This window comes from Acomys russatus, chromosome 5 (genome assembly GCF_903995435.1).
Source record: "Acomys russatus chromosome 5, mAcoRus1.1, whole genome shotgun sequence".
NCBI lineage: Eukaryota > Metazoa > Chordata > Mammalia > Rodentia > Muridae > Acomys > Acomys russatus.
The window spans coordinates 28,487,756-28,510,017 of NC_067141.1; the positions used below are offsets into that span (position 1 = coordinate 28,487,756).

At 47.0% G+C, this 22,262-nt stretch overlaps 1 protein-coding gene across 2 annotated transcripts; it reads left to right on the forward strand.

Annotated features, from left to right (window-relative positions):
- Batf2 (basic leucine zipper ATF-like transcription factor 2) lies at positions 1 to 7,922 on the forward strand. 2 transcript variants are annotated; one of them, XM_051145958.1, is made up of 4 exons: positions 1 to 275; positions 2,798 to 2,902; positions 7,184 to 7,614; positions 7,669 to 7,922. In XM_051145958.1, the coding sequence occupies exons 1-4, from the start codon at positions 237 to 239 to the stop codon at positions 7,919 to 7,921; spliced, it is 828 nt and encodes a 275-aa protein (XP_051001915.1). In that variant the 5' UTR covers positions 1 to 236; the 3' UTR covers position 7,922. The 2 variants fall into 2 exon arrangements, with proteins under 2 accessions (XP_051001915.1, XP_051001914.1); XM_051145957.1 differs by having other exon boundaries at positions 18 to 275; positions 7,181 to 7,614.
- Positions 7,923 to 22,262: the final 14,340 nt, after the last annotated feature.

The following is a 22,262-nucleotide window of genomic DNA, read 5'->3' on the forward strand; positions in this document are numbered from 1 at the left end:
GGAAGGCAGCTCATGTTAGGAAGTTCCAGCCACGTGAGCAAGCAAGAGCCAGGGATTCTGGGCAGCCCAAGGCTTTAGGAGAAACCGAAACTGGGTGTTCCGGGGGCGGAGTGGTCACTGGGGATTTAAAGAGCCACCACTTCCTTGGGCCTCCAGAGGTCACTGGGAGGGGACAGCTGCTGAGGGGACAGACACCCAGGACTGGATTGAACCTCTCTGTTCTTCCTGCCTAAACCATGCAACTCTGTGGGAGTGGTGCGCTGCTGACTGGGACAGTGAGTACAGGGGACTAAGAGGCGTCATGGAGAGAAAGCAGCTGAGGGCCCCAAGTCCCAGACAAGGGAGGATGCAGGGAGGAGCTTTGGTCCCAGTGCCACACCATGGTCTCTGTGACCTGGGACTGGGTCCCACGGGCTCATCTGGATTCAGTTCCTCCTGGGCTTTGGGCTGAAGCCTTCCCAGCTGTCACACGGCAGAGCAGCCTCCGGCTTTGTACTTGGACTCTGCACACCTGCTGACTCTGGATCCATTTGTTCTCAGCTTGCTGCCTTTTCCAGACCCTTCTCTTCTCTCCTCAATCCCTCTAATGACAGCTTCCGTCTTTTCTCACTAACTCTTTCCCCAGCCTCTATGCTGGTCCTCTGGGGTCTGAAGTTTGCCCTGGGGAGAATGTAGCCACCTGGTAGCCACAGACCAAGGAAAATGCAGAGTCCTCAGCAAAGTCACTAGGGGCTTGCCTGAGGCAGAGTGACAGAGGCAGGGTCCAGCTCTGTTGCATTTGGCTTCAAGGTTCCATTTAAGTTTTGCGGTCCCCAGCGGTAGAGCCTGCAGTTAGAAGGCTCACAGTCCCTTCTCTGTCAGATGGACTCTCCACTAATCCTAGGTAGCTACCCCACTTCTCTGTGTGCATGGAGCTTTGCTCACCTTGTCTAAGCCAGGCAAATACTCTTCCCCTAAGCTACGTTCCTCCTTTGTTTGTGAAAAGATCTCGTGTGTCCCATGCTGGCCACAAGCTCACTATGTAGCCAAGCCTGGCCTTGAACTAATCTTTTCATTGGGATTAGAGGCGAGCACCACCACATCTGGACACTTTGCCTGTTTTCTTCTTCTCTTTCTTTCTCCTCCTCCTCCTTCTTCTTGCCACTTCTGTGCCCTCCTTGCTTAGGGCCTGGTATGTAGTGGGTGCATGGTAGATGTCTGTTGAAGAGATGAGGAGATAGCATAGTCAATGCAGTACTTCCTCTATAAGCATGGAGACCGGCGTCTGGTCCCTAGCATCCCTTTAAAAAGCTTGGTGGGTGTCAAGCTCGTGTAATCCCAGCACTGGGGAAGGACAGACAAACAGGTCTCTGCTTGCTGACCAGGCAACCTAGCTTTATTGGTGAGCCCCAGACCGATGAGTGACTATGTCTCAAAAAATAAGGTAGGGGCTGGAGAGACGGTCCCTCGGTTAGGAGCATTTACTGTTCTTGGAGAGAACCTGAATTTGCTTGTCAGCAGCTTCATGGGGCAGCTCACAACCTAACAGGGGATTAACACCCTCTTCTGGTCTCCAAGGGTACTTACACCCATATGCACATACATGTCACCACACACCACGCACACCACACACATGATTTAAAACATTTAAAATGCCAGGCATGGCATTTATCCCAGCACTCAGGGAGGCAGAGGTAGGCAGATTGCTGTGAGTTCAAGGACAGCCTGGTTTACAAAGTGAGTCCAGCATAGTCAAGGCTACACAAAGAAACCCTGTCTCAAAAAACAAAAACAAACAAACAAACAAAAATTTAAAATAAGGTGGATGACTTCTGAGCATGAATGATGCCTAAGGCTGTCCTCTTTGCCTCTATACATGTGTCTGTCTTCACACACACATAACACATACACTAAAAATTAAATGTTCTCGGGCCGGGCGTGGTGGCGCACGCCTTTAATCCCAGCACTCGGGAGGCAGAGGCAGGCAGATTGCTGTGAGTTCAAGGCCAGCCTGGTCTACAAAGTGAGTCCAGAACATACTAGGCTACACAGAGAAACCCTGTCTCTAAAAGACAAAAAAAAAAAAAAAAAATTAAATGTTCTCTGAGTAAGTGAATACCAGCGCTTTGAGACTGAGTTGGGCATGAGTGCACAGAACCACATCAGGCTCTGATCCTGTTTCTGTGGAGTTCTAGGCTAGGAAGATCATCAACTCTCAGATTATAGAAATGGCAGCTCAGCCGGGCGTGGTGGCGCACGCCTTTAATCCCAGCACTCGGGAGGCAGAGGCAGGCGGATCACTGTGAGTTCGAGGCCAGCCTGGTCTACAAAGTGAGTCCAGGATGGCCAAGGCTACACAGAGAAACCCTGTCTCGAAAAACCAAAAAAAAAAAAAAAAAAAAAAAAAAAAAAAAGAAATGGCAGCTCACTGTGGGGTGTATACTCCCAGCTTCTGTCCCCCGTCGCTGTGGATGGCTAGGAAAGTGCCATGTGCCTCTCTTCTACCATTGAGATTACTGTAGTCAGAAAAAAGTCAGCGCTGGCTTTTGAGAATGTGTGTTTGAGGTTGCTACAGTCTGGGTTCGAATCCCAGCCTCCCTACTTATGTAATCTGGGAGCTGGGCACTGGGGCAGGCCTGGCTTTACAGTGAGGAGTGTAGTGTCTTCAGGAGGATTGTGAATGCCATGGGAGGAGACAGACTTTGGGAGGACAGGAGTTCTCAGGACTAGACTTGAAAAAGAGATTTCCAAATAGCTGATCAGGGCAGAGGGGCAAGCCACTGCCAGAACCCCAGAACGCTCTGCCTCGTGCTCACAGGACCCTGAAGAGTCTCAGAAGCAGCTGAAGAAGCAGCAGAAGAACCGGCTGGCTGCCCAGCGCAGCCGCCAGAAGCACACCGACAAGGCAGATGCTCTGCACCAGGTAGGGATGCTCTTGCTTTTTTGTTCCAAAGACTGAGTAACTTATAGAGAAAAAGAGTTCTTCTCATTCTTTTTAAAGTTTATTTTACGTTTATGGGTATTGGTATGTGGCCTGCATAAATGTCTGTACACAGCATGTGTGCCATGCTCACAGAGGCCAGAAAGGGCAGTAGATCCCCCTGGGACTTGAGTTACAGATGTTTGTGAGTCTCCACATGGGTGCTGAGAATAGAGCCTGGCTCCTCTGGAAGAGCAACCAGTGCTCTTAAGCAAAGAGCCATCTCTGTAGACCCGGAAAAGTTTCATTTAGCTCATGGTTTCCGGGGCTGGGAAGACCAGAGCATGACCCAGCATCTGTCCAGCCCCTAGTGGGGGCCTCCTGGGGAGGCATGCCTTCGTGAGAAAGGAATGTGCCAGAAACAAAACCCACTAATCCATGAGTAGATCAGCCTACCCTTCACAGTGGCCTTCTCTTGCACCCCCCACATCGCCTCTCTCCTGAGACGCCAGGTGCCATGAGGGCAGGGAACCTTCCCATTCCGTTCTGTTTGCAGTCCCCTACAACGGCCTGGCAGAAAAGAGGAGGCTCCTCATGACAGCATCAGGGTAAAGAGCTCTGGAAGCACATGTCCTTGACACAAAGGGGGAGGGTGGGGGCGACACTCACCCACTGAGACAGCCATGCCGAACACCACAGACGGCTTCAGCTACGTGTGTCTTAGCATCTGTCTAGTGTCCGGATGCTACAAATCACAGCTCCAGATCAAGGTCATGGTGCTGGACAGATGCTCTCTTATCACTGCACTCCATCTCCAGCCCCTGTTTTTATTTGATTGTTTGTTTGTTTATTAGATTTTAATTGGTTGTTAATGTAGGGGGCGGCTATGTACCACAGCACCCATGTGGGGACCAGAGGACACCTTTGTAGAGTCAGATTTCTCCTTTCATGTTAGCTGGGTTCCAGGGATCAGGGTTGAGTCACCAGGCTTGTGTGGCAAAGTGCCTGTACCTGCTAAGCCACCTCATTAGACTGGGGTGTTCTCCCTCTCTCTCTGTCTCTCTCTCTGCCTCTGTCTCTCTCTCTCGTTGTCTCTCTGTCTCTCTCTGTCTCTCTGTCTCTCTGTCTCTCTCTTTGTATCTCTGTCTCTCTGTCTCTGTCTGTCTGTCTCTCTCTGTCTCTGTCTCTGTCTCTCTCTCTTTGTCTCTCTGTCTCTCTGTCTCTCTAAGACAGGCTTTCTCTGTGTAGCTCTGGCTGTCCTGGAATTCACTATGTAGACCGGGCTGGCCTGGAACTCCGAGATATGTCTGCCTCTGCCTACTAAGTGCTGTGGTTAAAGACTTGCCTTACCATGCCTGGCTTTTTTGCACTGTTGTTGTTGTTATGTATATGTGTGTGTCTACGTGTAGTGCCCACAGGGGCCAGAGATGTCAGATCCCCTGGAACTGGAGTTACAGGTGGTTGTGAGCTGCCTGACATGGGTGTTAGGAGATGAACTTGGGTCCTCTGGAAGACCAGTTCACTATCCTAACCACTGAGGCCCTGCCTCTGCCTCTTTGATGCTAGAGTTACAGGTGAGTGCTGCTTCCATGTGCAGCTTATGTGCTGCTAGGAGTTGATCTGAGGACTCCATTTATGCTAGGGGAGTCCTCTATCCACTGAGCTGTGTCCCCAGCCACAGTGCTGTAGAAAGAGCCCTTCTGGGGCTGCAGAGAGGGCTCAGCATGTAAGAGCACTTGCTGCCAAGTCCAAGGACCTGAGTCAAACCTCTAAGATTCACACAGTGGAAGAAGAGAACAGAGTTCCAAAATTGTCCTCCGACCCCCACACTCAAACTATGGTATGGATGTGCCCACATGCATACACACACACTAAATATGCACATAAATAAAATATACTTTAAACTTTTTTTTTCTGGTTTTTTGAGACAGGGTTTCTCTGTGTAGCCTTGGCTGCCCTGGACTCACTTTGTAGAACAGTTGCTGGCCTCGAACTCACAGAAATCCTCCTGCCTCTGCCTCCCAAGTGCTGGGATTAAAGGCATGTGCCACCATGCCCAGCTTACTTCAAACTTTTGTAAGAGACAGGTGGTGGTGGCACACACTTTTAATCCCAGCATTTGGGAGGCAGAGGCAAGCAGATTTCTGTGAGTTCGAGGTCAGCCTGGTCTATAAATCAAGTCCAGGACAGTTAAGGCTACATAGAAAAACTCTGTCTTGAAAAACAAAACAAAAATCTGTAAAGAAAAAAGAAACGGCCTTTCCATCTGCAGAAACTGTTGTGCAAATGGGGACCACTAATAGCTCTGAGGCCTTCAGAAGCAAGCCCAGGGCTTATACCACATTTATGCAAAGTGCCCTTGAAATGTCTCCTCTTAAAGTGCTCCCACCAAGGGGACTGAAGGAAGTTGTTTGAGCTATTCAGACTTACAAGATATGGAAATAAAATTCTCTCTGCATCTTTTCCATTACTGTCACCACAGATGGCATTCAGAAGTGCAAGTGTGGAGTAGAGGGAGGCAAGGTGTCCCAGAGGACAAAAAGCCCAGCGTTCATGTTGGGGGAAGAAAGCACTTACTGCCACTAGTTACCCTCTGATCTTTACATATGACACTTACCCAAAAGTGTTTAAAATATATATATATATATATACACACACACATACATACATACACGCACAACCCTTGCTTGGTGGCACATGCCCAGATAGGCTCTACTCCAAGAGGATCAACAGCCTTACCAAGAGAAGAGAGGTGGATGAGCAAGTTGGCATGTGCCCAAGGTCTGGGAGCTAGAGTCTGGAAGGTCAAGAGTTCAAGGCCAAGCTGGGTGTAGTGGTGCGCGTCTTTAATCCCAGCACTCAGGAGACAGAGGCAGGTGGGTCACTGTGAGTGCAAGGCCACCAGCCTGGGCTATAGCTGTTCTCCCCAAAACAAAACAAAGTTGCATGTTGATGATTGGTCAGTGCTCAGCAGAACAGAGCTTAGAAAGTGCTGACTCAGGGGCACCTGCCAGCTTATGCAGCAGCGTCCTGAGTCCCTTCTAGTGTCTTATTGGTGCCTTCCGGGGACCCAGGGGCTGAGCACCATGGTAGGCATGCATGCCTACCACCCCAGAATCTGGGAGGCTGGGGCAAGGAGGGAGGGCTGCAGCAAGTTTGAGGTTAGCCTGGGCTATGGAGGAAGACCTTGTCTCTAAAAACCTGGATACTGGGGAGATGCTTTAGCAGGTGAGCGCGTTTGCTGTGCAAGCATGAGGACCAGATTTCAAATCTCTAATACAAGCCAGGCGGTGGTGGTGCACAACTTTAATCCCAGCACTAGGGAGGCAGAGGCAGGCAGATCGCTGTGAGTTCGAGGCCAGCCTGGTCTACAAAGCCAGTCCAGGACAGCCAAGGCTACACAGAGAAACCCTGTCTCAAAAAACCAGAAGTAAATAAAATAAAATAAATAAGGGAGCTGGAGAGATGGCTCAGTGGTTAAGAGCACTGCCTGCTCTTCCAAAGGACCTGGGTTCAATTCCCAGCACCCACATGGCAGCTCACAACTGTCTGTAACTCCAAGATCTGACACCCCTACACCAATGCACATAAATTAAAATTAAAAATAAATAAATAAAAGGGGCTGGAGAGATGGCTCAGAGGTTAAGAGCACTGGCTGCTCTTCCAGAGGTCCTGAGTTCAGTTCCTGGCAACCACAGGGTGGCTCACGGCCATCTGTAATGAGATCCAGTGGCGGGAAGGTACACATGCAGGCAGAATACTGTATAAATAATAAAAAATATATTTATAAATAAATAAATAAAAAGGTGGCGCGTGGCCACCTGGGCCCTCTAACTGCCGCGCTACAGACATGTCCCAAGAGCTTGCTGGTCAAAACGTGAGAGATCCAGGCTCAAGGGCCTGTAAGTCAGAGAGCGAGAGAGGAAGATAGCACTTGCCTTCCTATTTCCTCCTCATTTGTGTACGGTGGCCCCCTCAGTCCAAATCTATCAAACAAAGTCCAGTCACTGAACGGACCAGTGAAGTGACGGGTGGGGGTGGGGGACAAGGCAATTAGAAGCTAGACGGAGATCCTGGGTGGTAAGTGGTACTTCTCAGAGGAGCCATAGGGAGCAGAGAGCCAAGTCCCAGCTCTGTGGAGGGCAGGGTAGGGGACTGTGACAAGTCTGCCAGAGAGTAGCCATCCACTATCTGGACATGCATCTCCTACAGCACTGAGGTACCCTGGACAGGGTCTTGATGCTGAAGTCCCTCTCTGTCACCCGCTTCTCTCCCCCGCAGCAGCACGAGTCCCTGGAGAAACACAACCATGCCCTGCGGAAGGAGATCCAGGCTTTGAAGGCCGAGCTGGCACAGTGGGGTCAGACACTGCATATGCATGAACGCCTGTGTGGAGTGGACTGTGCTTCCTGTCCTGCTCTGCTGCCCTCTGGATGCCCAGGCCAGGTCAAGCAACTCTCAGGACAGCCTGCCCCCCATGGATGCCATGGCTGCCAGCAACAGCTGGGCCTGTTCCAGACTCCTGGCTCCTCTCCCCGAGCCCAGCAACTCTCTCCAGGGCCACACTATCATGAGTCTCCTGGCCTCCTCCCTTCCCCCGTGCCCTCACTGTCCCTTGACCCTCTCATGGTGAGGACATCTATAGCCCAGCTGTCACCCAGCCCCGTCCTGTCTGCATCGACCTCTGGCTCCAGCGTGTTAGAGTCTTTCTCTAGGCTCCATTCCCTACCGCCCAGCACCGTCCTGTCTGCATTGACCTCTGGCTCCAGGCTCGATTCCCTACCGCCCAGCCCCGCAGACCAGCTGGTCCCTCCGCAGCCCCTTAGGCTGGAGCAGCCCACCAGCACAAGGCTCGAACCCTCCAACTCTCCAGTTGCTCTGGGATCAGAGTGTCAACAGAACAGTGAGCGCTTGCCTGCGCTGTCTGACTCCTCAGCACACTGGCAGAAGCTGCCTGCGGCCTCTAGCCCGCATGTTCTCACGGCCTTTCCACTGCTGTCTTCTGCAAAGGTCCGCTTCTAGACCGTGTCTGGGGGGTGGGGTGGGGGAGGGCTGCCTCCCTTGGGTTTGGAGGCAACCTGAGCACCCAGGCTTCTCCCTCCATGTCTGCTCTTCTAGAGTCACTGAGTGCTGGTTGCTGTGGACCACACAAAGCCATTCTTTCCCTGGGCAGAGGAAAAGAGGATGACAGAGTGCTAAGAGCAAGAGTCTTGAACCTGTTTGCAACGTTGTCTGTGTCTTTCTTTCTTTCTTTTTTTCAAGACAGGGTTTCTCTGTGTAGCCTTGGCTGTCCTGGACTCATTTTGTAGATCAGGTTGGCCTCAAACTCACAGCGATCCACCTGCCTCTGCCTCCCAAGTACTGGGATTAAAGGCGTGTGACACCACCGCCCAGCTGTCTGTGTCCTTCTTAGTAGCACGCCCAGCAGCCCTGCACAGTACCTGCACACTATTTTCACACTCCCCCAAAAGTGGCTTCTTCATGGCTCTTGGTACGAGGGCCATGACAGCTAAGAGAGAAGGTGGGAGCTCTGCAGGGTTATCAGCTCTGAACGGGTGTCATTTGCACTGAGTACCCCCAAGTGCCTTGAGTTCTTTGCCAGGTTTTCACACATGGAACTGAGATGGTGTGTCAGTGTGGACTCACTCCTGGATCAGAACACACATATCTTGGCACATATGATAGTAAATAAAGTGTTTCCTGGGCCTCTTTGCTTTGTCGTGTTGATGAAAAACTGTTTTACAGCCTGGGCTACATAGTGAGTTCCAGGACAGCCTGGTCTATATAGGGACAACCTGGTCTACATAGTGAGTTCCAAGACAGCCAGGGCGGGGTGGAGGTACTTTCTCTCAAAAACAGAAACAAAAACCCCCAACAACATTATGTGTATGAGTGCGTTTGCCTACATGTATGTATGAGCACCACGTGCATACTGGACATAGGTCTTCTGCAAGAACAACAGTTGGTGTTTGCTGCTGAGAGAACTCTCCAACGATACACTCAAACTGTTGGAACCATGGGGTCTTTCCGAAAAGAAAGAGCAGGCCTGGAGATGGCTCAGTGGATAAACTGCCTTCCATGCAAGCCTGCAATCTATGTTCGAGCCCTGGACCCCGTACAGTGGGAGGGAGAGCTGACTCCACAAAGTTGTCCTTCCAGCAGCCAAGACACATGTGTCTTCCCCCAACCCCTCCCCCAATAATTAATTTTTAAAAGAAAAAAGAGATGTAGAATTTTCAGAGAAGCATTCCTCATGACTGCCTCGCCCAACCTACTTCCAGCAGCAGCGGCAGTGAGGGAGTAGCTTGGAGCCGGGCTGGGGCTGGGGAGATGCTTTGTGGGTAAAGCACCTGTACAGCTTAGGGACTGAGTTCAGGTCTCCAGAGCCTGAGTAAAGCCAAGCACAGGAGCAAGCGCCTGTGGTCCTGTCACTCCCACTGCAGGATGTCAAGTGGAGACAGGAGACTCCATGGACATTCTTTACAGTGCCAGCTAGCCTGGCATGTGCAGGAGAGAGCAAGAGACCCTGCCTTGAACAAGGCAGAAGGTGAGGACCAACACCCAAGGTTGTCTTCTGACTTCCACACATGAACATACACACACACATACCACACACACTCACACACACACACACACAGACACACACACCATATAGAAACACACACACACTATAATACAGATACATACACATAACACACATACACACACACACATACACACACTCACACCACACAGACACACTCACACCACACACACATACACATGCTACACAGACATACACATGCCACAAACATACACAACACACTCACACCACACAGACACACACACATAACACACAGACACACACACACCACACATACATACACACCTTATTCAGACACACCCCACACACAGAGACGCACACACAGACACAAAGTTTAAAAGTAAAAACAGAACAGCAAAGCAGAGCGAGATGGAGATGGATTTGCTCAGGCGTATTAGCATCAGGGTTCTCGCTGTGTGGCCCAGACTTGCCCATGAACTCACTATGTAGCCCAGGCTAGCCTTAAACTTGGCATTAGACCTCCAGCCTCAGCATCCCAAATGCTAAGGTTGCAGACATGAATCATATTGCACTCTGATTGCACACCCATGTTACTAGACAGGGACTGGACCAAGAGGACAACCTGCAATCTCCCGCTCAACCATGAAGGGCTCTGCTTAGATCCCTGCTCATTTGACAACCACTGAGGAGCTTCCAAGAATAAAGAATATTTTGGAGGGCCAGCCAGATGGCAAAAGCACGCACTTGCCATTTAAGGCAGATGATCTAAGTGCCACATAAACGTGGAAAAGTTGTCTTCAGGTCTCTACAGGTGTGCCGTGGTGCACCCCACCCCCACACATTATACCTGCACACAATAAAAAACCAGAGTGCTTTGTGGATTGTTAAATGAGAGGAGACGACGTTGGCAACGTCTTAAGCAGAAAAATTAGAATCTAGCGCTAGAATTGTCACTGTACTTTGATCCTTTGTTTTCTTAAAAAACGTAAACAGAATGAAAGCAGTGGGAGGAACGCTGGGTTCTGAGTGGGCATGTGAGAGCAGCAGGCACTCTATCTGTGCATATCCGAATGTGTAAACACAGCTCGCTGGCTAGCACAAGCCTTCCAAGAGGCTCAACACATCCTAAGTCTGCATGGGGCATGCTAGTGATCTGTTGTTATGTGACAAATGGCTCCCAAACTTAGTAGCTTAAGCACCACACAGTTCTTTCTTTTCTTTGTTTCTAAAGACACAGTCTCAGACTGTAGTCATACAGGCCTTGAGTCCAAGGCAGTCTTTCTGTTTCTGCCTTCCAGAACCCCTGCTTGGGGTTCACATATGCTAAGCAGGGACTCTACCACTGAGCTCTATCACCAGCTCACTTCATATTGTGTGTGCGTGCGTGTTTACGTGTGTGGATGTAGAGTGTGCACAAAGGTGCATGCATTTGTGTGCTCATTCTTGTGGGAGTCAGAGGACAATCTTCTGTAGTGGATGTAAACATGTTTTTGTTTTGATCCCAAGTATGGGATGGGGAACAGACTTGTGAGACGAATAGGTGAGCGAAATAAAAACATGATGAACCTGAGTTCAGTCTCCAGATTTGGAGGCGGACCAAGTACTGACTCATTAAAAGCTGTCCTCTGAGCCGGGTGTGGTGGCACACTCCTTTAATCCTAGCACTCGGGAGGCAGAGGCAGGTGGTTCGAGGCCAGCCTGGCCTACAAAGCAGGTCCAGGACAGCCAGGGCTATTACCCAGAGAAACTCTGTCTCGGAAAAAACAAAAAACAAAACAAAACAAAACCAAAGAAAAAAAGAAAGAAAGAAAGAAAGAAAGAAAGCTGTCCTCTGACCTCCACATGTGATTGGTGCCACATGGCCACCAGCCTGCTCCCAGGTTCTCTCTGTCTTAGTGTGCACATCTCACACATGTATATACTCTCTCTCTTCCTCTCTCTCCCCGAAACAGCTACATGTTGATGCTACTCTATACTAAGCCCCATTCAAAGAACTAGAAGTAAGAGAATAAAACACCTCACCTACCCACCTGAGTGAGTCTTGCATCTTAGTGGGGTGAGGGCAGAGCTGAGGGGAAGGAAAGGAGGGTCAGGAGTGTCAGCGTAGGGGATTTGTAATTTAAAATAAGGTGATTGATCAAGCCCTAGTGGGCTGGAGAGATGGCTCAGAGGTTAAGAGCACTGGCTGCTCTTCCAGAGGTCCTGAGTTCAATTCCCAGCAGCCACATGGTGGCTCATAACCATCTATAATGAGATCTGGTGCCCTCTTCTGTCATGCAGGCTGAATACTATATAAATAAGTAAATAAATCATTAAAAAAAAAAAATCCAGCCCTGGTGGCTCACGGCTGTAATCCCAAACCCAGGAAGACGCCCAGCCTAGGATTTCTTAGTTCAGTCACCAGCATCTATGGCTTTCCTTCCTTCATGTCACCTCGTTTTCCCATCTTCTTGTGGTATCCCACAAACACTCGTGTGTGTGATGTGTGTGTGTGTGTGTGTGTGTTGACCAGGGCCTTGCATATGCTAGCTACATCTCAGGCCCCAAGGCTACACCATAATCACTGGAGAGCTCAGGTTCCCAAGACAAACAGGAGTTGGTCTTGGCTTGACTATTTGATGGTTTATTGTGTGAATATGTATCTCTCTCCACCTTTCTCTTGAGAGGTAGCTCACTGAACTAGTTCTCATGCTCCGCCCCCTGCTGCTGGGGTTGCAGGCATAAAGCTCTGCTCTAAGCTTCTGACATGGGTTCTGAGGCTCCAAACTTACTTAGCTCCTGATGCTTCTGGTTCAACACAATCAGGTGTTTTGGTTTTGTTTGCTTGTTTGTTTCTTTGTTTTTTGAGACAGGATTTCTCTGTGTAGCCCTGGCTGTCCTGGACCCACTTTGTAGACCAGGCTGGCCTCGAACTCACAGAGATCCACCTACCTCTGCCTCCCTGAGTGCTGGGATTAAAGACATGCACCACCATACCTGGCTTGTTTTGTTTTTTTAATCTGTAAAAATATAAACAAAAAGAAAAAGTATCCACCTACAACCATTTTGTTTATTTGTATATAACATACATATATATTTGTATTTGTAAAATAGATATATATAAGGGTGGAAACATACGTTCACCCCCCCCCCAAAAGTGGAGGGAGATGTGGTGGTGCATGCCTGTCCTCCCAGCAGTCCTAGGTACATCCCAGCACTCAGGAGCTGGAAACAGGGGGAACAGAAGTTCAAAGCGTGATTCATCTCCACAGAAATAACAATAACCAAACCATCAAAAGTTCTTATATCAGCAATATTCATAATGGGAGAACTCTGAAACAGCCCAACACCTGTCAACTAAAAATAGGCCAGCTGGGATGTTTTCTGTGGGCAGTGCTACACAGCAGCGGGAATGAACAGATATACAGCTGCCTGGGACGGTGTGGGTAAAATCACACATGTCAACATGAGCAGGGGCAGTCAGGCCGCTCCAGGTTTTCACCTACCAGCCCGAGGAGTCCCCTTATCTTTTGGAGACCTCAACACAGGGAAAACTGGAGCCTTGGCTCCTCTGTGGAAAAGAACTTCAGGACTAGCCAGTGTGAAGCGTGGCTGAGGTTTATCAAAGATATTTTAATAAAGACTTTACGGGTGAGGGCTAAGGGGAAGGGAGGCACTCAGAAAGACAGACACGCCCCAGAGCATGGGTACAAGCTTCTGAAAGGAGTGACTCATTTTATTGTCTGCATAAAACCCATACACACTGCTTTGGTTGTGTTTGCAGCTATTATCTTCAAAGAGTTGTTTAGGAACCTAAACGAAATCACAGGTGGTTCCCAGGGTTTCTGACAGGATTACAATGGGTACCGTTTACAAAGACAATGAAATGCCTGGAGAGATGGTTCCAGAGGACTCAGGTTCTAATCCCAGCACCCCCATGGTGGTTCACATCCGTCTGTCACTTCAGTCCCAGAAGACCTGACACCCTTTTCTGACCTCCAGGGCTATTAGGCATGCACAGACGGACACACAGGCAAACATCTGTACAAATAACAAAAACTGAAGGGGCCAAAATAGAAGGTAATCATTACTGTAAACCAAGCTTTCCCTCGCACGCACTTTGGCTTTACAATTAAGCCAAAGGGAAAAGTCTTTGTTGTGGAAACATCTCTTTGTTTCCATGAAAATCAGTCAGTTTTGATATAAGTTATGTTCATGTGTTTTTGCCAAATCATCAAAATGAAATAAAGTCATTTCTATATATGCCTCATAAAAACAAAACAAGCGATCTGCCTGCCTCTGTCTCCTGAGTGCTGGGTTCAAGGGTGTGTGCCACCACCACCCAGCTCACTCAGCTTTTACTAGGGTAGTTCCCCTGAACTTCAAGAAACGGAGCATGCAAATTTTTCGCCTCTTTGTGTCCTGCCTCTGTAGTCCAACATGATGTTTCTTGAAACAGGACAGCAAGCTGAGGAAAACTGGGGGCAGGAAAGGAGCCCTCATTCCCAGAGTCTGGGTGAAGCTTCTCAGCAGCTGACGTGCAAAGACTGCGGAGCAATCAGCATTACTGTAAGAGCTGCAGGCACAATGACGCTATCCCCTTGCATATAGATACTGTATGTTAAGAAAGCAAAGAGCCAGGCTTATGTAGGAGTAACCCCTGATTGAATTGGTGTCTGGGAGGCTTACTGCCTCCATCTGCCAACCTAGGCCTAGAATGTTTCAGCCTCTGAGACTTCCTGCTGAATAAGCTCACTCCTTCTAGCTCTTTATGAACTCTGGCTGGCTGGTTCAATGCAACTGTTCTGGCTCAAACTCTTCTCCAAGCCTACTGATTCAAAATGGCTTCTCCCTCAGCCTCTGACTGAATTGCTCTGCTTGGCCTCATGCTAACTTTGGCAATATGTTCTAATCTTCTGGCTCCTTCTCCTTCTCTGGCTTGTTCTCTCCACCAGTGTCTAGCATGTTCTCTCTTCAGTCTGTCTCTGTAAAACTCTCCCAGTAAAACTGCCTCTTAATTCTACCGACTGAACTGTCATAAACTCAACTCCACTGCACTGCCTCTCAACCCCCTGACTCAATGGAATTGCCTGATCAGAACTCAGAGATCTGCATGTCTCTGTATCCTACATGCTGGGATTAAAGGCATGCACCATCATACTTGGACCTAAACTTTTCTTTTCTTTCTTTCTTTTTTTTTTTTTGATTGTTTGTTTGATTTTTGGCTTTTTCAAGATAGAGTTTCTCTGTGTAGCCTTGGCTGTCCTGGACTCACTTTGTAGACCAGGCTGGCCTCGAACTCACAAAGATCAACCTCCCTCTGCCTCCCAAGTGCTGGGATTAAAGGCATGCACCACCAAGCCCGGCTCAGGACCTAAGCTTTTCTTTTCCAGAAATTTGCTCAATACCAAGCTGGCCTTGGACTCAGAGATCTGCTTGCCTCTGTCTCCTGGGATTAAAGACGTGTCTGTATTCCAACTGCATCACACAGACCTACACGTTCTCTGGATGTGATCTCTTGCCAGAGCAACCATGTTCTGAATTTAAGTTCTTCTACAGGTTTAAGGCCTGCAAGAATATGACCTTGGCTAGGGCTTCCTTTCTTTTTCAAGACCTGTCCTGAGAATCCCAAGCAAGCTTGAGGCCAGCCTGGTCTACAAAGTGTGTTCCAGGACAGCCTGGTCTACAGAGTGAGTTCCAGGACAGCCAGGGGTACACAGAGAAACCCTGTCTTGAGAGGGGGGAAAAAGGCTGAGTAGTCCCAGCTGACACCTCTGGGGATCCAAGGAGGAGCTCAGCAGCTCCTTTATGTTCTACTTGTTGTGTTGTGTTTTGTTTTTATGAGGGATATGTAGAAATGACTTTATTTCATTTTGATGATTTGACAAAAACACATGAACATAGCTTAAATCAAAACTGACTGGTTTTTATGAAAGCAAAGAGGCATTTCAACAACAAAGGCTTTCCCCTCACTTTGTTTTTGGTTTGGTTTTAAAATTAAGGCCAAGTTGCTGATAAGCAAGGTCACCTTTGAAACATCTTCCTCAGCCCACACTGCTGAGGCTGACTTTGAGCAGATCCACTTACTTGGGAAGGCTCTGTGCTGTGAGTCGTGGGTTCTTTGTGGCTCACTGTACAGTGACATGTGAGGCAGCTTTCTTTGCATTTCACAGACATTCCTGTTTGTGCGTTCACCAAGCAAGTGGCTGCCTCCCCTCCAGTGTGGGACCTCTGGGTTGCCCACTCCTACTGGGACTGTTCTCTCCAGCCTGTTCCCGCAGCTCCACCTTCCGGTCTAACTCTTCAGATCCAGAGGGATGCTCTTTTCATCCACAGACTGTTTAGATTTCAGCTGGAGGCTTAGTGTTAAAAAAGAGAATCTTGCTGGGCGGTGGTGGCGCACGCCTTTAATCCCAGCACTTGGGAGGCAGAGGCAGGTGTATCCCTGTGAGTTCGAGGCCAGCCTGGTCTACAAAGCGTGTTCAGGACAGCCAAGGATACACAGAGAAATCCTGTCTCGAAAACCAAAAACAAACAGAATAAAAAAGAGAATCTTAAACCACCTGCCATGTAAATATTTAATCCTATAAAGTTTAAGAGAGAGAAAGTGTAGTCTCCACTGTTACAGTATTTTGTATCCGTTTGGCCTATAAAACAAATAACTGACACAGGGAGACTGAAACGTACTTTAAAGCTGCCAGCACTTCGCAGGGCAGAGTCTGAACTGATTCTAATCTACTCTTGTAAACTAAACAAACTGCTCTAAACCTAATAACACATATATATTCCAAGCACTTGCCACTACAACCCCTGGCCTGGTCCTCGTCAAGTCCCCACTGTCCTCCTCCAACCATCAAAAACCTCATCCTTCTCTGTATTTTTTTCAGGGGTAACTGTAATCCCCAACTAGGCAAGGTTTTATCTGATTCATCAAAAATCTGTTCTAATATATTTACATCTGAATCAGCCAATAAGATATCATCCATATAATGGAAAATTATGGATTGAGGGAATTTCTTTCAAATTATCTCTAATGGCTGTTGTACAAAATATTGACACAAGGTAGGACTGTTTAACATTCCTTGTGGTAAAACTTTCCGATGATATCTCTTTATTGGGCAGCTTCTATTAAAAGTAGGTACTGAGAAGGCAAATATCTATCATGTTTATGTAAAAAAAAATCATGAAAAAACAATCTTTTAGATCAATCACTATAATAGGCCGTTCCCTAGGTAACAAAGAAGATGGTAAAGTTCCCATTGGCAGAATAATTTTATTAATTGCTCTGAGATCTGTTAACATCCTCCATTTTCCAGATTTCTTTCTGATGACAAATACAGGAGAATTCCAAGGGCTGTTGGACTCTTCTATATATTGAGCCTCCAGTTGTTCTTGGACTAAATTTTCTAGTACCTGTAATTTGTCTTTAGTCATAGGCCACTGTTCAATCCAAATCGGATGGTCAGTCAACCATTTGAGGGGCAAGGCAATAGGTGTTTTATTAACAGTGGTTTCCTGATATAATTTAGAAGAGTCAGCCTCTTTTGTATCTTGTTTTTGGACAGACTGTAACTGTCTTTGACAACCCCTTTTTATAGTTTTAATTTTTTTTTATCAGGAGTATCACCTGTTTTATCACTATCACTTGTTACTGAAACTGGAGGGATGTTAACTTGGGTTTTCCATTGTTGTAACAGATCTCTTCCCCATAAATTTATGGCTATATCAGCCACGTATGGCCTTAGTTTTCCCGTTTGACCTTCTGGCCCTGTACCTTTCAGCCATATGACACTTTGTCTTGTTTGAGATAATGTTCCAATTCCTATGAACTGGGTAGATACCTTTTGAAGGGGCCAAATTGGATGCCAGGAATCTTGAGAAATTATACTGACATCTGTGTCAGTATCTAGTAATCCCTCAATCTCAATGCCATTTAATCGTAATTTTAACCTTGGTCTCTTATCATTAATTGTAGTTTGCCAAAATATTTGTTTTTTATTATCTTCATTACTTTTTATTTTATCTCTAGGGGCATTATTATCTCCATTAATTGGGTTTTCTAAGTCTTCAGTAGTCCTTTCTGTTTTATCAGACCTTGAATTTTCTTGTTTTCTTTTAGAATAATCCCCTTTTGGTGAATAGGAAATGTATGGCTCCTGTTCTTTTTTGTGGGGTCTTGAGCTCAGCCCCTTAGTCAGTTTTCCGAAATCAGGGAAATGCCTTGGATATCCATGGATGACCTACATTCATGAGCCACATGACCATTCCTTCCACATCTTCTACATTTTACAGGAAACCTTCTCCCTGAATTATTATCATTATGGAATAATTTATCTTTAGGAATATTTTGTTCAGTATGATTCAAATTTTTACAATCACAGCAGTGAACATTTTGTGTTTTGATGGCTCCTGTGGTTTTTTGTCCAATCATAGCTGAATCATGAGTATTTACTTCTATGTCTGAAGTAATTTTAACCCGATCATGAAGAGGTGCAGATCTTGCCCTCAAGGGCCTAATAGCTTTTTTACTTTCAGAATTTGCATTTTCAAAAGCTAGACATGGAAGTAGGATTTCTCTAGCATGTGGATCTGCTATGGTTCTATTCAGAGCTTTAATTATTCTCTGTAAAAAATCAGTGAATGTTTCATTTGAACCTTGGGTTATTTTTGTAAATGATTCCGTTTGTCCCTGATGTTCAACCTTATCCCAAGCGTCCATGGCTATTGTTCGGCATTGATCTAAGACATTGTCATCAAAGGCAACCTGTACTACTAATTCAGAATATGGGCCTTCACCTAACAACTGATCCCTGACAATATCAACGCCTCTAGTCCTATTGTGCTGCTCCATAAGTGCGGCCTCATCTTTCCACCATGGCAGTCATTAAATCTCTCCAATCTTTTGGAATTACACGATTCTGTGTGGACCAATTATTAAGTATCTGTCTAACACACAGTGAGTGTAAACCATAACTGCTTATTGCCTCCTTAAACCCTTTAAATTCTTGTGTTTCTATAGGTTGCCAATCAAAACCCTGACAAGCTTGTGGATTTTCCACATCTCCTGGGAGTTCTCTTATGAATACTTGGAAAATAAGTTTTGGATTTTAAACAAATAATGAATACCTTGTAGTCTTGTTACAATTTTGTGTTGTATGTTCTGATCTTGTTTCTTCAGTTTCTATCTCTATATTATTATTCTTAGTTATAAGCCTTTCTAACGTCTCTTCTAAAGTTTGTTTCCAAATTTCGTATTTTTCATTTTGCTTTGTCTCCCATAGTCTAGTATTTTCCTCAGTCCAATCCATAAATTTTTTTTCTCTAAGTTATTATTCTTAGTTATAAGCCTTTCTAACTTCTCTTTTAAAGTTTGTTTCCAAATTTCATATTTTTTATTTTGCTTTGTCTCCCATACTCTAGTATTTTCCTCAGTCCAATCCATAATTTTTTTCTCTAATGCTTTTTCCTTTGAAGAATTATAGAAAGCTAGGATGAGTAAAATAAAAATAGTGTTCATAATCAGTAGCACAATTTCTTTCTCTCTTAATTGTATCACAACATTATTTAAAAAAAAAAAAAAAAACATTTAACAAGGCCCAAATATTTTGTGTTAGTGTGTCTTGCATCTTTAAACTACCAAATTATAACAAAGTATAACTTTTTTTTTGGAGCTATTTTTCCCACCAAACTATAATAAGGCATCCTTTTTCAAGGGTGTGGATATACTGAATACACTGGGCACCAATTTGTATCGTATTTTGTATCCGTTCAGCCTACAAAGCAAATAACTGACACAGGGAGACTGAAACGTACTTTAAAGCTGCCAGCATTTCACAGGGCAGAGTCTGAACTGATTCTAATCTACTCGTAAACTAAACAAACTGCTCTAAACCTTATAGCATACATATATTCCAAGCACTTGCCACTATGACCCCTGGGCCGGTCCTCGTCACTCCATCAACCAACATCTCAATGTAGGCAACTGAGACATTCCTTTTTTGTTTGTCTGTAGACTAGGCTGGCCTCGAACTCACAGCAATCCACCTGCCTCTGCCACCATGCCTTTACATACATTCTTCCTCCTCCTCTGGTACCTGTCCTTCTTTCTCCTTTCCTTTTTCTTTTTCTTTTAACTTGTTTACATTTTTTCACTGGGGGCACACACAGTTTCTCGGTGCTTGTGCTTGGGCCGTCAGGCTTACGGCATGTGTTTTCACTCTCCGTGCCTTCTCGTGGCCCATGCTCTTCTTCCTCTGTTGTAGTTACATGAGAGCATCGCTGTCTGAGAGTTCACTGATATATACCTATGGCATGTGCTATTTTTGTCTATGTCTGACAAATTTCAGTAAAGATGAAGTTTCACAAAGGTATTAATCAGCTCCAGACACATAACAATTGCTTAATTAATGCTAGAGCTTCTTCCCCACACTGCACATGTGTGTGTGCACATGTGTGTGCATGTGCGTGCGTGTGTGTGTGTGTGTGAGAGAGAGAGAGAGAGAGAGAGAGAGAGAGAGAGAGAGAGAGAGAGAGAGAGAGAAACGGTCTCCTTATGTAGCCTAGGTTGGTCTTGAACTTCTGGAATCTGCACTTGCCCTATCCCCCTCCTCAGTTTCCCAAAAATAGGGGTTACACACGTCAATCACCATGCCAAGCTTAAATTAGCATTAGTTGTGTGTATATTTGTGCGTGCAGTGCCCGTGGATGGCAAAAGAGGGTATTGGACCCCTTGGACCTAGAGCTACAGGAGGTTGTAAGTCACCATGTGGGTTCTGTTCTTCCACAAGAGGAGCAAGTGCTCTCAACTGCTGAGGCATCTCTCCAGTCCCTTCGTAAATGCTAATTCCTAAGAAAGAATGAAGCCAGGCTTTGTAGCTCATGCCTTTAATGCTGGCACTTGAGAGGGAGAGGCAGGAGGATTGCTGGAAGTTCTAGGCCAGCCTGGTGTATATAGTGACACCCTACTTATCTCCGACTCCTCCAAAATCTGAGAGTGGTGGTATGCACCTATAATTCTGGTATATGGGAGGTGAGGCATGTTGGTCAGGAGATTGTGACCAGCCTAGGCTATTTCAGATTCTGTTTCCAAAAAACTAAATCAGTCAACAAATCAAACACACACATACATACACATACACAGACAGACAGACATAGACACACACACATACACACACACAGCAATGATGGCACATGCATTTACTCCCAGCACTCAGGAAGCAGAGGCAGGCAGATCTCTGTGAGTTCAAGGCCAGCCTGGTCTACAACATGAGTTCTAATACAGCCAGAGAGAGCTACACAGAAAAACCCTGTCTCAAAAAACAAAAAACAAAACAAAACAAAAAAAGCCAGCAGTAGTACTTGGAAGGTGGAGGCAAGCAGCCAAAACAAGGACTAGAATACTTGCCTAGCATGTGCGCCATGAATGAAAGGCTGGCAGGAGACAAGAAGGGGAAGAAAAAGAGAAGGAAAGAGGTGGTTGGGGGAGAGACACACCAGGTCCTTGCTGCCAAGTGGGAGGCATTAGCAGTCAGAACCATGGACAGATCCGAGCCTGCCTTTCAGGCTTCTGATGGAGAAACAAGGTTTGAGACCCAGACCTTCCTTCGGTGAGGGCTTGTCAGTGCCTTTAGGGCCATTCCCCCCAGCAGCCAGGACAGAACTTCGTGGGGACTGTGTCTGTGCGGTCTGAGTGTAGATTTCCATTCCCTTACACAAGGCTCTACAGCCCCTCGTCTTTCTAAGGCAGTGAACACTGAAGTCTTCCCAGGGCGACTTGCCCTGGATCTCACAGATCCAATGGCTGTCCCCACCCTTGAAAGTTTTGTCTGTCTGTCACAGACTTGTGTTTATCTGGCATGGAAGAACATGACAAAGACCCCCAAACTCAATCATGACCAGACCCCTGAACCTCACCCCTATGTCCTATGTGCCATGGGTACCTCGAGCCCTTGCAAGGAGCACCCTTCTAAAGGTCTTTCTCCAGGCGTGTGTGTGTGTGTGTGTGTGTGTGTGTGTGTGTGTGTGTGTGTGTGGTTTCCTGGCCAGCTGTTCATCTTTTTAGGGATTTTACATTCCTCCTGAGATTTTTTCTTTCCCTTCTGTCCTATGTAGCCACCACCAGCATGGACCACCTCCACTCCTCAACTAAACACAATGGCAGCCAGGACCTGGAGAGGCGCTTCAGAGCTGTAGGAAGCCACTCTGCAATCCTCTGCTACCCCATCCCTTCTCTAAACCACATGTCTCACACCTGGCTGGCCAGCAGGCTTTAGCCACTTACAGTGACCCGGATAATCCAACACAGAGAAGGAGTGATACATGAGCTGACTAAACAGCAGTCTCTACTCTCGGACACACCCTGCTCCATACCCCGGGCTGCTTTCCTGAGCCAGCCAGCTTTGCTCCCACTGGCCTTGCCAGGCTCTAGCCTGGCCTGCTGGCTTTCCTGAGCCTCTGAGAGCTGTTGCCTGGCAAGTAATTGGCCCCCCGGGAAGCCCAAAGGGAGATGGGAAGGGATTGGGGAGGAGCTCTAAGTGAAGTGAAGTAGGAAGTAAGGCTATTAATTGGCTCCTCCCTCAGCTCTAGGGACCCAGGAGCTACTTAGGCAGCAGGGGTTCTTAAAGGAGACACACACTATTCTGACCTTTCATCTCTCTAGAGGATTCCAAGTCTTCCAGGTATTGATCCAACAGCCCTACAGGGTGATGGGCTCTAATCTAACACCCTACCCCTCCTCCCTGCAAGTCCACTCCTTTCTGAGGACAGGATTTGTACTGGGAGTCCCTGTGAGCAAAGGATCAGGCTAGGGTTAGATTTAGGTTTAAAGGAGGTGGGTTGGCC

What these genes read in the sequence shown, in the direction of transcription:
- Batf2 (XM_051145957.1), top strand. Translation starts at nt 237, where the DNA reads ATGCAACTCTGTGGGAGTGGTGCGCTGCTGACTGGGACA. An exon ending in GTGCGCTGCTGACTGGGACA is followed by an intron (nt 276 to 2,797) that starts GTGAGTACAGGG and finishes TCGTGCTCACAG; the next exon opens with GACCCTGAAGAGTCTCAGAA. An exon ending in AGGCAGATGCTCTGCACCAG is followed by an intron (nt 2,903 to 7,180) that starts GTAGGGATGCTC and finishes TCTCCCCCGCAG; the next exon opens with CAGCACGAGTCCCTGGAGAA.